This window comes from Balaenoptera musculus, chromosome 18 (genome assembly GCF_009873245.2).
Source record: "Balaenoptera musculus isolate JJ_BM4_2016_0621 chromosome 18, mBalMus1.pri.v3, whole genome shotgun sequence".
In the NCBI taxonomy this organism is placed as follows: Eukaryota; Metazoa; Chordata; class Mammalia; order Artiodactyla; family Balaenopteridae; genus Balaenoptera; species Balaenoptera musculus.
The window spans coordinates 69895430-69912075 of record NC_045802.1 but is presented as its reverse complement, the minus strand read 5'-3'; the positions used below and the strand labels follow the sequence as shown (position 1 = coordinate 69912075).

The following is a 16646-nucleotide window of genomic DNA, read 5'->3' as shown; positions in this document are numbered from 1 at the left end:
TTGGAGTAGCAGCAGCTTCTTGCCTAAAAAGTACTTTTACTTACATTATTCATGAATCCACCAACCGATATGTACTGACACAAAGATGGTCCTGAGCAAGACAAGCCCAGCCCCTCCCCTCATGGAGCTTACAGGGTACTTCAGGGAGTGAGGAGGAAACCCAGCTTTGAACTAGCAATCACAGGAGTGACGGGCGTTTGGAAGGAGTAATGCAGGATGCTATGGAAGTATGTAATTTGGAGTCCGCTCTCCTTGTCTGAGAGTCAGGGGAGGTCCTCGTGAGGTAGTGGTACTTAAACCGAGACCGAAAGCATGAGGCAGGGAGTGAGGAAGGGTGAGAATCAGTACAGCCCTGTGCTGCGGAAAGATTGGCATCCTCTATCAGCCTTTGTAGAGGTGAAGTGGAGACCCAGAGGGCCGCCTGAGTCTCCTGACCTCAGACAAATGGAGAAACCGGGACTTGTACCTGCTCTTCTGGTTCCTGGTCCCATGCTCTATCTAGCTGAAAAAAGATGCCAAGGAAACGTTCATTTGTAATAGAAATCAACGATCAGGCCTGCTAGGAGTACCAAATCAGGGTCTTCCTGTGCCCCAAAGGCATTGTTTAAAATTTTAGTAAATGCTTGTTAATAGATGCCTCAAGGTTGCAGTCTTGAATTAGGAAGCGAGCCTCTATATCAAAAAGATTTGAGGGGCTTCCCTGATGGCGCAGTGGTTAAGAATCCTCCTGCCAATGCAGGGGACACGGGTTCGAGCCCTAGTCCGGGAAGATCCCACATGCCGCGGAGCAGCTAGGCCCGTGTGCTGCAACTACTGAGCCTGCACTCTACAGCCTGCGAGCCACAACTACTGAAGCCTGTGAGCCACAACTAGAGAAGCCCGTGTGCCTAGAGCCCTTGCTCCACAGCAAGAGAAGCCACTGCAGTGAGAAGCCTGCGCACTGCAAAGAGTAGCCCCTGCTCACCACGACTAGAAAAGGCCAGCGCACAGCAACAAAGACCCAACACAGTCAAAAATAATAAATAAATGAAATAAATAAATTTATTTAAAAAAAAAAAAGATTTGAAATGGCAAGAGCTAGATGGCAATGAAGGGGTGATTGAGGGGCAGCACGGAGCAGGGACATAGGGAACTAAAGGTCAGCAGAGGGGGGTGGATGTTAGGCTAGCCCTGTGTGGGTGTGGCGTCTGGGAGACGTGAGTATTAGGCACATATGGTGGGTGTGGCAGCATGCTTGGTAAGTTGTATGGTTGATGGTACGTGTGGTTTGAGACAATGGGAGAAGGAAGGCAGACAGTTCAGGATGAGGCTCCGTGCAGCTCAGCGTCCCATCTTTGGTCCTGATGCTTTCCAGAAAGAGCCGATCTATAAGAGTACGGATGAAAAGTGGGATGGCCAAGGGGTCACCTCTTTGTATTGGGCATGACGTGAGCTGTGACTAAAGAGAGAGAGTACGTTTCCACGTCTGGGTGAACAATGAATTAACTATTAACTTATTAAAGAGAAAGAAAATAAGTAAAGAAAAAGTACTGAAGATACAATGGTCGTGAAATACTCACTTGGCTCTTACTAATGATTAATGCCGTCTAAAACTAGGTAACAGGAAAATTTTCATCTGAACCATACCTCACTCACGCCTTGGATTATAATATCTCACTCAAAGACAAACTGTAGCATGTATTACTCCTTTTTATTTTTATTCTTTCTGTTTGTTTGTTTTCTTTTTTATTGAAGTATAGTTGATTTACAATGTTGTGTTAGTTTCTGGTGTTCAGCAAGGTGATTCAGTTTTATATATATATATAAACATATATATACATATATATTCTTTTTCACATTCTTTTCCATTATAGGTTATTACAAGATATTGAATATAGTTCCCTGTGCTATACAGTAGCTGTATATCTATTTAATATGTAGTAGTGTGTATCTGTTAATCCCAAATTCCTAATTTATCCCTCACCTGCGCCCCCTTTGGTAACCATAAGTTTGTTCTCTGTGTCGGTGAGTCTTTTCTGTTATGTCAGTAAGTTCATTTGTATCATTTTTTAAGATTCCACATATAGGTGATATCATATGATATTTGTCTCTCTCTGTCTGACTTACTTCATTTAGTATGATAATCTCTAGGTCCATCCATGTAGCTGCAAATGGCATTATTTCATTCTTTCTTATGGCTGAGTAATATTCCATTGTATATATGTACCACATCTTCTTTATCCATTCCTCTGTTGATGGACACTTAGGTTGCTTCCATGTCTTGGCTGTTGTAAATAGTGCTGCAATGAACATTGGGGTGCATGTATCTTTTTGAATTATGGTTTTCTCTGGGTATATGCCCAGGAGTGGGATTGCTGGATTATATGGTAGCTCTATTTTTAGTTTTTTAAGGAACCTTCATAGTGTTCTCCATAGTAGTTGCACTAGTTTACATTCCCACCAACATTGTAGGAGGGTTCCCTTTTCTCCACACCCTCTCCAGCATTTATTGTTTGTAGCTATTTTGATGATGGCCATACTGACTGGTGTGAAGTGGTACCTCATTGTAGTTTTAATTTGCATTTCTCTAGTAATTAGAGCTATTAAGTACCTTTTCATGTGCTTGTTGGCCATCTGTGTGTCTTCTTTGGAGAAATGTCTGTTTAGGTCTTTCTGCCCATTTTTGGATTGGGGTGTTTGGTTTTTTGATATTGAGCTGTGTGAGCTGTTTGTATATTTTGGAAATTAAGCCCTTGTCGGTCACTCTTTTTATTTTTAAAACAAGCAAAATGTGAGTGTGTTCTTCTAAAATGACTTTTAAACTGTAGAAATAAAATAAAAAGTAAGAGTTTGCTTTAACTTCTTCCAGCTGTCCTCCCTCATTCCACTTCCCAGAGGTAACCTAGCAGTCAGCGTTAGGAGCCAGTCTCCTAAGACCCTTTACCCCTGAATTTAAACATTATATCTCCTCTGTAAAACAGCATTTCTGCCTCCCGGAGGCCCTGTCATTTTGACATAATGTTTCCTCTTTCTAGAACACTCTTCTCTCCCACTCAGAATTCAGAATTCAGCTCAGATGTCACTTTCTTAAGGAAGCCTTCTTCGTCCTCAAAGAAACAGATCAGGTAGCCCAGTTATATGTGCCCATATCCTCCTATACTTTTCTTTCGTGTTTATCATAATTTTAATTAAAAAATTTTTAATGGTATAATTTGTTATTTAATGTCTGCTTTTCCAACCAGAGGAAACTCCCTTACAATAAGAACCATAACGGTCATGGTCAACATGTGGAATAAATACATCTGTGTTTAGAAATGTAGTCTTAGGAATAACAGTTGAAAAGAATCAAAACCAATTCCTACCTACTAAAAAAGTAGAATTGATAGGAATGAAGCATTTGAACAGCTGTAATTAAATTGAGTTAGTGATTTGGCCACTTGTTGAAAAAGAATGGAAGAATGAGGTAGAAGCAGTATCTGAGATGGTAAACGGGTGACTGGGAGTCCCCATTTGGGTATTAGGAGTTACTGATTTTGTCTTGAAAGTGGAACTTTGTTTTCAAATTTGACCCCAAGTTTAAAAAACAGAAATTTCATATGAAAACCCATATATCCTACTGCTTTTGTAAAATAGAAAGATCTGGCAACACAGGACCCTCACTCCCATGTGGTGTAATTGGCTGGAGCTGGGCAGTGGCCGCCGCATTGGGCACCGTCTCTCCAGTTTCCGGGAGTTTCCCAACAGTCCGTATTGTTGTCCCGACAGCACTGGGAATGTGTGTTTTATTTATCCACAGATTCGTACGGTCACTTTTCTCAGAGTAGCAAAGTATTTCTCTTTGCCCATCACTCTATGGACAGAAAATAAATAAATAATAAATTCATAAGTGCACACATATATAAATACACACGTAAATGCATGCCTGAAGGAAAACACTGTTTGCAAAAGGAAAGGAGAAATGAACCTGATTCTTTGTAGAAGTGAGGGTGGTCCCTGTGTGTTTAGTACATGACTCCGGGTCTGCTTTTCTCATTCATTTTACCTGCTGGGTGTCAGGAGGCCTTTGTTTGGGTGACCCATGAAATAAGTTACAGAAGTGTGACTTTAGTTTACAAAGATGGCATAAGGGTAAGTAGTGCGTGGATTTCCATTAGTCCCAAAATGTCTTCCCGTAAGTTTTATGTCTTCATAATTTCAAACTGTTGAAATCTTAACTCAGCATAAATGGAGACTGGCTCAAATTCTCTTATAAGTGAAGGACGTTTAAAAATCATCTCTGTTCTTGTTTCAGGTGAAATTGCTTCGCATTGGCTAACTTTCTTCACTGGTATCGTGTCTTGTATTTTTACTTTCTTTTCTGCTTTCTGTATCCTTGTCTAGTTTATTGGTATACGTCTGTCTGTCTTCCCCACGAGCTATAAGTAATTAGGTAATTTAATGAAATATGATTGATTGATGTGGCTTAACTTTCCCCACTACTGTTAAACTAAATACATGATCTGACTGGTGCTTCTGTGATTCTGGGTGTTTGATGTATAATACTTTATTTTTTTCCGCTCTCTCTCTCTGTATGTTTGTATCTATCTACCTATCTATTTAAAAGACATATGTGTATATCTGTATATGTATATACACATTTTTTTACATTGCATGAATAAATCTATCAGGATTTTATATATTCCTGTAAGCAGTGATTAGGATCTAAGCAATAGGAACAAATTTCTTATTGTTTTTTATTTAAAAAAAATTTTTTCCCCACATCCCTACACACATTTTACCTTATTTCAAATGTTGCAATGTTTGTGGTATTTCTACCCCCTCTTTACATACGTTGATTATGGAGGTATCAATTGAATTAGGGACCTTAGAGATCTTCTCACTTTTTTACAGAATAATAGGCTCTGTAGAGCCATTTATCAAGGAAAAAATAGGCACCTTTGGTCTGCAGTTTGAAATCCTACAAATTCCATTCTGTGTTCTGAGACAAATTATAAATGCAATTATAGCTATAATTATAATCATAATGGGAGTCATATGCAGGCATACAGGAAAGGATTCAGTCTGGGGCCCTTAGGGTGGTCTTTTCTGTTTTTGTAATGAGTGAGAATACACATGCGTTCACACTGAACTTCACAGCCACGAGTTTGGAGCACATGGGCAAGCAGGACCGTCTTACTGACCTGGTAGGTTCTGCGTGCTGAGCTCTCTGATGCCACTTGTTGAAATTTTTAGTTAATTCACTTAATGTTAACAGAGTTAATTTTGCTAGGACATTTTTCAGGTTTATTAATGAAATTCATACCACGTTTAATAAGGAAATGAGTCATGATCTAAATCTATGCAATTCCTAATAAATTCATTCCTAAGTTAAGGACAAACTAGGGGAGGGGAGAGAGTTTTCTCACACCACCAAGCAATTTTCTGACACCAGCTGAGTACCCTGAATTCAGCCCAAAGGTTCAGGGCTCAGTCCTACAAGACTACCCCCGCCACCTCCTTTTCAGATGTCACCTGGGCTTCTGACCAACCAGCTCTAGTTGGAGGTTCCAATGACCTCCTCAGGTTTGAATAATTTGCTAGAGCTGCTCACAGAACTCAGAAAAATATTTTACTTACTAGATTACCAGCTTATTATAAAACAATGCAATGAGGGACAGCCAGATAGAACAGATGGCACAGGACAAGGTATGGGGAAGGGGCACGGAGCTTCCATGCTCTCTGAGAGCCAGTCTGCCAACACCTCAGCGTGTTCACCAACCCGGAAGCTCTCTGAGCCCCGTCCTTTTGGGGTTTTGTGGAGGCTTCATTGCATGGACAGGGTTGATTAAATCATTGCCAGTGGTGATTGCTTCAATCTCTGGTCCCTCTCCTCGCCCCGGACTTTTGGTCCCAACCCTCTAATCCTTTCGTTGTTGGCTCCTTTGGCGACCAGCCCTTATCCTTAGGTGCTTTCCAAAGTCACCACATTAACATGAGAAAAGACACCTTTATCCCTCTCATCTTGGGAAATATCAAGGGTTTTAAGAAATCTGTGGCAGGGACCAGGACAAAGACCAAATATGTATGTCTTATTATAAGTCAAAATATCACAGAGGTATTAAATTACTTAATGATCATAACATCATAAATGTAGGTACTATTATGATCTCTGTTTAACAAATGAGAAGTTTGAGGCACAGAGAGCCTAAGTAACTTGATGATGGTCACATAGCTAGTTACTGACTGGGAATTTCCTCGCAGGCAGTCGACCTTGTGTTTTTAACCACTTCATCTTCATCACTGTATGTTATCCTACTACAAAAATATTTCACAGTTTGTCCATTTATTCACTTACTCGTTCTGTTGATGGCCATTGAGGTTGTTTTTATTGTTTTGCTCTTGCAGACATTCTAAGATCCTTCTTGCCCTCGCATTCTTGTGCACACGTGTAAGAATTATCTGAGCATATATAGTTAGGAGAACAATTGCTCGGTTAAAGGATATGAACAAACTTAGGCTTTATGAGCTGTTGCCTGATGGCTCCCCAGATGGAAGTGCCACTTTTTACTCTTACCAGCAAGACTAAGAGTTCTCATTCTTTCACATCCTTGTCCACACTTGATGTCATCAGATTTTTACACCTGATGGCATGAGATGATATATCATGATGTTAAATTTGAATCTCCCTGATTAAAGCCTATGGTTGTTGAGCATTTTTTCATATACACATAGACCACTTATATTTTCTATAGATTGCTTATTCCTGTTTGTTGCCCATTTACCTGTTGATTTTTCCAAATGATTTTCAGAAATTCTGTGAGATTCTAAAGGGCATATCACTTCTACCTAACTGGGAAGACATTAAAATATTAGAAAGGTAAATCCAAAATATTAATACTTGACCTATGTATGCACATTTTACACTCTACCATCTTCAGGCAATAACGTAATTCTTTTATGTGGTGTTACCAAAACCATTTAGAAATTCTCTTTAAGTGTGTCTCTAAGTGTGAGTTTCAGCAAAGGGAAAAGTTACAATCGACTCTTTTAGCATCAACCGGTTACTTAGCTGTTTAAACTCATTTTAGCATAAGCAACAGCAGCCCTGAAGAGGTCACCCTAATGCATGATAAATAGAACATGGCTAAATTAGAGCCTCATTCCTGGGCTGCTGCTGTGACAAGCCGTTTTTCTCCTGCCTCTCAGGTAGGAGTTTTCATCTCTTGACAGTTTGACAGACGTGGCTACACGGTTTTGAGCCATCTTCCAACACACACCCAGTGCTCTGTTATATTGAAGAAAGTCAGTGACAAGGAAATGGAAGTATGCCTGAGACCTGGCTTCCTTGAGCTCAATTTCTCTCTGGTAACATCCCATCGTGTGCCTCCTTCTATAAAGAACAGAAATAATAGGCTTTTACCATAAGTAGGTCAAATTGTGGCAAAATTACTACTATAGTGTTGTAATGCTTTTTGAGAAAATTTCCCTTGAAGGCGAAGATGGAAGGAGGGGTAGATTGTGTGAAATGTGTATTTCGAGTGACAAGGTGACATTCTAGGCACTTCTTAAATGTCTGTCTTCTTAATAAACCTTCCCACAACCTGGCAGATAATTTCAAGAATTGATTGAGCCCAGGGGAACGTGGGTTCCATGTACAGGCAAACCTCTTCCATCCTTAAAGACCCATGTGTGGCCCAGCTCAGACAGTATGGCCCAGGAGAACCTCGGACAATTGGCTAAATCTCCCAGAGACTCAGTTTCCTGACCTGAAAAATGGGGATAAAAACATCTCTCAGGGGGTGGTAAGAATTAGAAGTGAGGCACATAAAATACCTAGTGCTATGTGTGGGATGCAGCAGGTCACTCAGCCTGCAGAGATGATTGTCGTTACTATTAGCACATGGTTCTCTCCTAACGCTGTTCACTCTGAGTGTCCTACTCAATTCCAGAAAGTCAGCTGTCATGCACACTCATGGGCCAGTGATGTCACAGCCTTCCCTTCTCACTCTGCTTTCTGAATCTTTGCAGTGTATTTCTAAATGTCCAGCAGACACGTTCCCAGGTGTTCTCATGGACACGTCACCCCTCCCCCACCCATCCCCACATAGACATCAGGCTTTTCCTGCATCTCCAGAAACCTGAACACCAACCTATAATGCACCCCTCTTGGTCCTCCCCAAATCTGATCTGTCTTCAATTCTGTCATTAATTCAGTCTTTTGAATTTCTCTGAATCATCCGCTCCACCCCATGCTAAGGTCCCTGCCCTCAAAATCAGATCAAAGCTTCCACAGTGCAGTGATTGCTGACTCCTTGATTGTATTTGGTCAGTTTCTCTCTGCTTCCAGCTGCTTCCACTATAGCTTTCACATGTTAAGTGCTTAGCAAATATTTGGGGGGTTGTATGTGAATGTGCACACGTGTGTGCTTTCATGTACAGAACTACACAACCTCCCACACAGCAGACACAAATTCTTACTCTCCCCTTAAGTGGATGCCAACGATCCCTTCCCAAAACACGCTAGTCTGAGACCGTCTCAGCTGATCACGGCTGGGCTCACTTTTGATCTGAAGTCAGCCAGCATCATCAGCTAGCTCACCAGCCCTCATCTCTGCTTCCAGACACGGCTGACTGTTGGGATAGAGGGGATGACGGGGCCGGTGGCCACCATGAAACAGACCAACCTGTAGTGTTAATGTGGTGGTGGCTCAGGGCTCCAGGAGCTGCAAGAGGAAGTCACAACTCACAAGTATTTTCCAAGTCTCTGCATACAGAGACAAATCTGCTTTTGCGATTGTCTCACTGACTGAAACAAATCACATGGCTAAGTTCAGAATGAGAGTGGGATGGGAGAGCACTGCCAAGGCTGTGGATGCAGAGGTGGGTTCAATTTCAGGCAATTTCAGGCTCTCCACACAGGCTAAAGGGAATTCAAACATCACTGGCTTAGTATTACAATCAGTCCTTGGCCGCATTTCTCTTCCACCAGGCATGTTTTTCTTCTTGTTAAAATCTAGTTCACATAGTGGAGTCAGGAGTTTTGAAAAATATTAACAGCAGTCATAGATATTTGTGGGCAATTTATGATTTAACATCTAGGCTTACTCTGACAGAGTGATATACTCACGGTAGCCAAGAGACGAAAGTGTCTTACCAAGCCCCTCTTCCTTCTTCCTGCAATTTGACTTCTGCGTGTGTGTGGGATTCTCTTCCCCAGCTTACTGTTCAGGAAAGAAGCAAACCAATCAGGGCATGACAGTGGGTGTAGTTTTCACTGGTACCATAGATGGTCAGTACCTTTGTGGGAAGTCACTTGTAGATTGCCCTGTGCCCTCTGGTTCTCCAAGGACATGCAGCAGGCAGAAAGGAAAAGCAGAGTTTTTAAGGATATCTAATGGTTCTGTTTTCGGTATTGCTATAAAGATATTTCCTGTTTAACAGAAATGCTTTATATTAGACAGAAGTATTTTGTGTATTGATAGTAGGAGTAACAAATATCCGGATGTCTTCTAAATAAGGGAAGGGAAATGGGAGATTTATTTTAGGTTTTGTGCCCTTGGTCTTTTACATTATGTTCTTGTTCTTACACTCATGGCTCATATGCAAGACGGTTTCTGAAAATTTCATCTTGTAATTGCATTGTTCTCCAAATATGTTTATTTTGAAATCTAACTAAAACACAACTTTCTGTACATGGCTGATACAGTGTTCAGTGCATGAAATTTGTTTACCACGGTAGGGTATTTTATTCACTCAAGCAGCGATTTAAAGAAAGATTTGAGTTCTGGGCTGTACTGTTTATTATCCAAATTTATCCTTATTGTGGCCTCTTAAGCCACAATTTTGATTTGTTAGATGTTTGCGTGCAGAGTCTTCAGAATCTATAAGTCACTATTCTATAGGAAAAATTACTGAACAAATTAATAGGAAGAACTCCTGTGAAGTACTTAAGCATTCATACCACTAAAAATGAGACACCTTAAGACCTTTTTGAAAATCTATAAATTTTCCTGGTCCCTCTCAAGATCACTTGTATCTTCCACTTGATTTCTCCTCTTATACATTCGTACCTTCCCCATAAACAGCTGACTGTGTCTCTACCTTTAAATACCTTTTCAAATACAGCAATAATAATAAGAGTTTTGGAGTGTAAGATGCCTGCTATGGCATCTATACTATTTAGACTCTACCCTGTTTAGACTCTGTACTAAATAGTCTCATTTATATTCATGTTCCAGCCTAGAGATGTAGATGTTATTACACCCATTTCCCATATAAGAAAACTAAGTCACAGAGAAGTTAAATCGGGTACAGAGTCAAGATTTGAACCCAGCTCAGGCTGCCTTCAAAATTGACATTCTTTTACACCACGGCAATCTTAGACCCTTCGGTGAAAAACAGGTCATCTTCAGCTTTCAAATATAGGGTTCCCAAACTTACACCCTCTGTTAAATCACAAACACTTGCCATGGGAGCTGCTTCTTCTTTAATATGTAGGCAGAGTCAGCTGCATTTTGACTGCCTGATAGGAGGCAGGAGAGCATTTGCTTTGGACTCAAAACAAATGAGACTACTTTCTAAGTCTGTGAAGTTGGAAATCGATTCATCCTTCCCTGCTTCTCCATAGGTGAGGGGATAACAAATGCACCTTTTTCACAGGGTTGTTGAGGATTAAATGAAATTTTTACACCAGCATGTGATATGCTTGGAATGAGGCTTGGCACAAACCAAGCCCTCAAATATGAGCTCTTATTTTGATAATACATTTTGTCGACGTCGATTTGAATTGAGGGAGGATCCCTATCCAGGTTTGGCATAGACTTCTGTCTTTGAGAGCATTCCTTTCACAGTAGAACTCAGAACTAATATGAAGAAAGGTGACCTTTCCTGTTCTTCTTTTTTTTTTCGGTGGAACCCTTTGATCGGGTAGAATTTTGTAGCACTGGGCAGATGTCTGCGGTCCTGTTTCATAGGAGATGATTTGAGCGGGTGTATGTCAAAATCACCAACAGTGCTTGCTTTAGTTTCCTATTGCTACTGTGACAGATTTCCACAAACTCAGCGATTTCAAACAACACAAATTCATTATTTATGGTTCTACAGGTCAGAAGTCCAAAATGGGTTTTGCTGGGCTAAGATCAATGTATTCGTAAGGCTGTATTACTTCTGAAGATTTTAGGGAAGAAACTGTTGCTTTGCCTTTTCCAGATTCTAGAAGCCACCCGCATTCCTAGACTTTATGAAAGAGTTTGTGCTGGTATCTTCATAATCCTCTCCAAATGGTTGAAAAACCAACACATACTTTTGTCTCATGAAGCCAAACTGGTTTAATTGATTTTTGATCTTGGAGTTGAAGGAGGCAGGGGGAGGTGGGCATCCATTTTTGTGATGATGCATCTTGATATAGTGCCATAATATGCCAGCCAGTATTTGTTATATGTTTTAGTCAGTGATTACAGGCTTTTAGAATCATAAAATTGTGAATGCGTAAAACATTTTATAGGTCACCCAGTTTAACCTGCTACTTAGGAGTTTCCTCTACAACAGAGGTTCTCAAACTTTACTATCCACATTAATCAGGGCTGAAGATGCAGATTCTGAGGCAGTAGGCCTCTGCATTTCTAACACACTCCCAGGAAGCTGCTGGTCCAGGGACCACACTTTGAGTAACAAGGCTTCTGAGCATTCCTGACATTGCTGCCTTGGGGATGATTCTGCTATAGTCTCTTCTTCCTATTTTGATAATTCCAGCTGTCACATACAGAAATCAGTAGGTCTTGGATCAAAGCCAAACTCAAAACATGTGCAAAATTTTTCTGATGGTTTAAAAATATAAATCAAAATCACATTGCAATTGAAGGGAATTTTTAAAAATCTAATGTGTATGCAGGATCTGAAGAGTCTTATATTAAATATATCTATAGATATATACACATATATAAAAATATATATACACACATACATATATACATACATATATGTATGTGTATGTTTATCTATATAGCCTACATCCATATTAAATCATACAATTGTGAAAATCTCAAGTTATATAATATTTTGTGGCACTTACAACTTTAACATTTTCCTTTACATTAATTTTACAACAAAATGAAAAATCGCGGGTATAAATTTGGACTGTCCTATAGATGTAAGCGTGACTCTAAGTGTAATGTTGCCAGCCGTTCTACATTAAGGAAGCCTGTAGCCAAGTTCAAACGTTGGTTGAATTGGATTGAGTTGAAGTGGTCTATGTAGCTAGCTCTACGTTTAAAGCTAAAGTTACTGGTTTTATTATTTAAATTTGGCTACTGCACATACTGATTACCTTAATTCTTATTTAATATTTGGAAGTTATTACTTTGGAGAAGTCAGCCGAGCAATGGTGATTATAGCATATTCAAAATCCATTGTAAGTGATTATTTTAATGACTCTCTACCAACAGGGATACGTAGACATTCAGACAAAAACAACCTAATTATAATGACAGCACCAAGTGAAGCTGTGACAGTCACAAAACCAATTTAAAAGTTTTTTGACAGCCATGGCTAAAAGCTTTGTTTGGACCTTTCAGTAATAACAGTTTACTTAAGACATAAAATCCACAGCTAAGGAAATAGAAAGTTGTGGCTTTTTGTCATGCAGATGAAGGTGGAAATCAGTTGAAATGTTTTTAATAGAACATTATATTGAAAAGAGCATAGAAAAGGAATAATAGTTATGGAATTTAACTCTCACAATGCAAGAAAGACTAAATAAAAATTCTAATGAGGATAGAAACTTGGCCACTGATTTGCTTATCTACTTTATGAAGGTCAGTAGTTCCTGCAAGCAAATTGATGTGCATTTAAATATGTTGATTGACAGTTCTGGAACTTGATTTTGTATTACCCATAAAATAAAGTCAAGGGCAAATAAATGGATGTAAGAATGCATCAGTAGCCATGGTGACACACAACCTTACTAAATATCTGCTTTTCCAATGGCTCTGACATCTCTCACATTATTAGACTTTATTACTTTTATTTATCTCACTTGGTTCTGGACTCATATATAAAACATAATTAATTCTTTGACCTGGTGCAGTTTATTTCTCATTCCTGAACAGAAAAATACCTCATTCACAGAATTGCATTTTTTTACTGCAAATCTTAATAGAACATTTATAATGTGCAAGCGCTGATGTAAGAGCTTACAGATATTTACTTGTTTATGATAACAACTTTTAGAGTAGCCAGTATTGTCTCCATTTTACTGATGGGAAAACTGAGGCACAGAGAGGTTTAAGCATCTTGCTCAGGGCCAGAGTTCGTATGTGGTAGAGTTTCAGCTCCACGCACTTTGGCTCAGAGCCCGTGCTGTTGCTGACTGCAGGGTCATGAAGCCATATGGATGTGCACATGTGGATGCAGAGAGCCAGTGGTGGGCCCAGAGGCATCCTTTGCCTCTTTTTCTGTTCTTAGGTCCTGCTTTAGTTATGTTCTTTCAGTTGCAAAAACCGAAGGAGTCTCAGGTCGAGATCAAATAGTGTCCGTATGTGTCTGTAAGTACTAAGAACAGGCGAGACCCTGCTACATGGTGACACCAGTCCCTGGGCAGTTGGCGCCAAGGGATGTGATTCAGTGGTTTGTTATGTGGTCAGCCTCTCTCTCCTCCTTCTTCTGCCCAGGGCCTTCAGCTTCTACTCTGTCCTTTTATATACTTCCTACCCCACAGTGGGCAGGGGCTCCCAGAATGGACTTAAACAGACATGGGTACAGAGCCTGGCTCTGCTGTATACTTGCTGTGTGGCCTTGGACAAATGACTTAATCTTTCTGAACTCACTGGAAGAAGTGAGTAATATATCCCACTGTGTATATGGTGGAGATGAAAAGAGATGAAATAAATAACATACTTATAGTATTCAATACATGGCAGCTATTATAATAATAGTCATTTTTTTGGAATGCCTATTTATTTCACCTCAGTGTAGGCAGCAGACCTGGACCAGACTTGGGTCCAAATTGTGGTTCCATCTTCAACACGTGTGTGACAGAGAGAAAGTTATTTAACTTCCCTGAGCCTCAGTTTCCTTCTCTATAAAGTTAGAGTAACTTCCTAGGGCCGTTATGACATTAAATGAGTTAATTTATGTAAAGCACCTACAACAGCTCCAGGCACATAATAATTATAAATATAGACATTAGCTATTATTAGTTGTAGTGTAATTTTCAATAACATATTTATGCAAAGGGTACAAAGTTCCAATATATAAGATAAATAAATTCTGAAGATCTACTATACAGCATAAGTGCCTGTAGTTAGCAATACTCTATTGTATATTTAAAATTTGCTAAGAGGATAGATCTTATGTTGTGTTCTTACCACTAATAATAATAATAATGGAGTTGAAAGGAAGCTTTGGGAGGTGACAGATATGTATATGGCCTTGATGATGGTGATGCTTTCATGGGTGTATTTTTACCCCCAAGCTCACTGAGTTGTATACATTCAATATGTACCACTTTTTTTAATGTCAACCATACCTCAGTAAAGTGGTTTAAAACATAGAGAGTAAATTATTAAAAATAGTAATTTAAAGAAATAAATAATTTACAGAGGCAATAAATTTAAAAATAAATAGTTCTTAGGTTTCTCCCACTTTTCTGGTTTTATGATTATCTCTAAAATGCTTTCCTCAGCAGTAGCTCTTTCTCTTAACAAAATAAAGCAATACTTGTTATGTGGTATCAGCTTTCCAAAAATAATTTCTGCATAGAGTCAGTAGTAAGGATAAAAGCTTCCTAACTAATCAGTGAAAATTAAGATATAGGCTATATACAAGTTCAATGAAATGTATTTTCAGCTTTTAACCAAAAGTCTCTGAAACTCTCTCCCCAGTTATTTTTTAGCTGCCTGCAGAAAAATGATTCCTTTGCTCACACTGTATAGTGACATTCATCAAGTTATCTTAGAAGGACTGTTCTGGACATGTGGTTGCCAAGGGACAGGGGGGTGGGAGAGGGAGGGATTGGTAGTTTGGGATTAGCAGATGCAAACTATTATATAGAATGGATAAACAACAGGTCCTACTGTATAGCACAGGGAACTATATTCAGTATCCTGTGATAAGCCATAATGGAAAAGAATCTGAAAAGGAATGTATCAATATATGTATGTATAACTGAATCAGTTTGCTGTACAGCAGAAATTAACACAACATTGTAAATCAATTATACTTCAATAAAATAATTTTTTTTAAAAGAAGGACTGTTCTGCACAGCAGCATATCACAAAGATGTTGCAGACCAAGGCCTAAGCCCATAGTTATGTTGAATCATGGGTTTGTTTCTTTGTTAAGAGTTCATCTGTTTTGCCTCCTCAGCAAATGATGCGGTCATCCGTCTTCCACATGTTCATCCTGAGCATGGTGACCGTGGACGTGATAGTGGCTGCCAGCAACTATCACAAAGGAGAAACCTTCAGAAGGCAATACGACGAGTTCTATCTTGCGGAGGTAAGCAGCTCACGGGGTGCAGATCACTTTTCAAGGTAGGCGAAAACCTCGGCTAGTCATAGCACCTTTTTTAAATGTGAAAATCAATTGCAGTTTGTTAATTACTTGACTTTGACCAAAGCTGATTCATTGTCCGCTTCGGAGGTGTTTCCCTTGGTCACCGTGTTGCCTGATTTGTTTCCTGTCACCCTGGGCCTGAGTGATCTTTCCTACAGTGTGTCACATTGCCACGGTAACCTTGCCCTGGGTGTTACTCTGGCCATCTTGCTGTTTTCCTATCAACCTCTCATTTTCTCTGCTTTGTCATGTTGTGTTAGTCTGTTTCCTCCTAAGTGTAAGCAAGCAGAGATTCAGAATATTATAAATGAGCAAGTCAGCTCAACAGTACCAAGGAGGGGGCTGGAGAGAAACTGAAAGATTTCTGTTCTAAAAATCTGAGGTGTTGCAACCTGCACTAAAGATGTCCAGTCAGGAACAGGTACGTTTAGTGATTAAATCAGCATCATCCAGCACCCCGCATCCCATACCAGAGTTTTGTAATAGACTTCTTATTGCTGGGGTAACTTTGTTAATGTTTGATTCTTAAATATTTTTTAATGATTTCCAGAGACCACTACTTCTTTTCATTGTAAAAAATTATTTCTAAAATATATCTTAGAATTCAATGGTTATGTATTTATGTAAAAATTGATTGACAGACAGCTCTTTTGAAACCCATTCATCATATAAGTCAGGAATGCACATCCAGCTGTGCTACACTTCAAGAAATCCAATATATGAAAAAGACAACTTAAAAAGGAGAAACATCGCAATGTGATTATTTTTATTACAAAACCACTTTTCATATACAAAATCAATTTGCCTTATAGTTGAGTTCTCTTATATATGCAGAATTCTCCCAGTGCATTTAAAAATGGATTTGGTTAATAAAAAGTCAATCCACCAACACATCAACTTTTCAGAAAAAGAATTGATAGTATACAGCTATTGAATATAAACATCTATGTGGGTATCAAGAACCTTTTAAGGAGTCACTTATGAATTCCCCTCTTGTGGAGGTTTGTTTCCTGTAAGAAAATATCATTAGTATTAGACTTTCACTGTAGTAGAGTCTCTGTGATGTGACACTGCCTGATAGCTGTGTCGTATATGGAGCTTACAGTTTAGCAAAAATATAGACAGTGAACAATAAC

General features: G+C 39.4%; 1 protein-coding gene across 7 annotated transcripts in view; it reads left to right on the top strand.

Annotated features, from left to right (window-relative positions):
- The window catches only part of NALCN (sodium leak channel, non-selective), a 280557-nt gene that overhangs the window by 94365 nt on the left and 169546 nt on the right, over positions 1–16646 (top strand). For all 7 annotated transcript variants that reach the window (XR_005017238.1, XM_036831753.1, XM_036831755.1 and 4 more), the window contains one exon: positions 15322–15453. Coding sequence is in view for 6 of the 7 variants with exons in the window: in XM_036831753.1 (XP_036687648.1) it covers positions 15322–15453 (132 nt within the window). In the remaining variant the exon portion in view is untranslated. The remainder of the gene's footprint in view (positions 1–15321; positions 15454–16646) is intronic.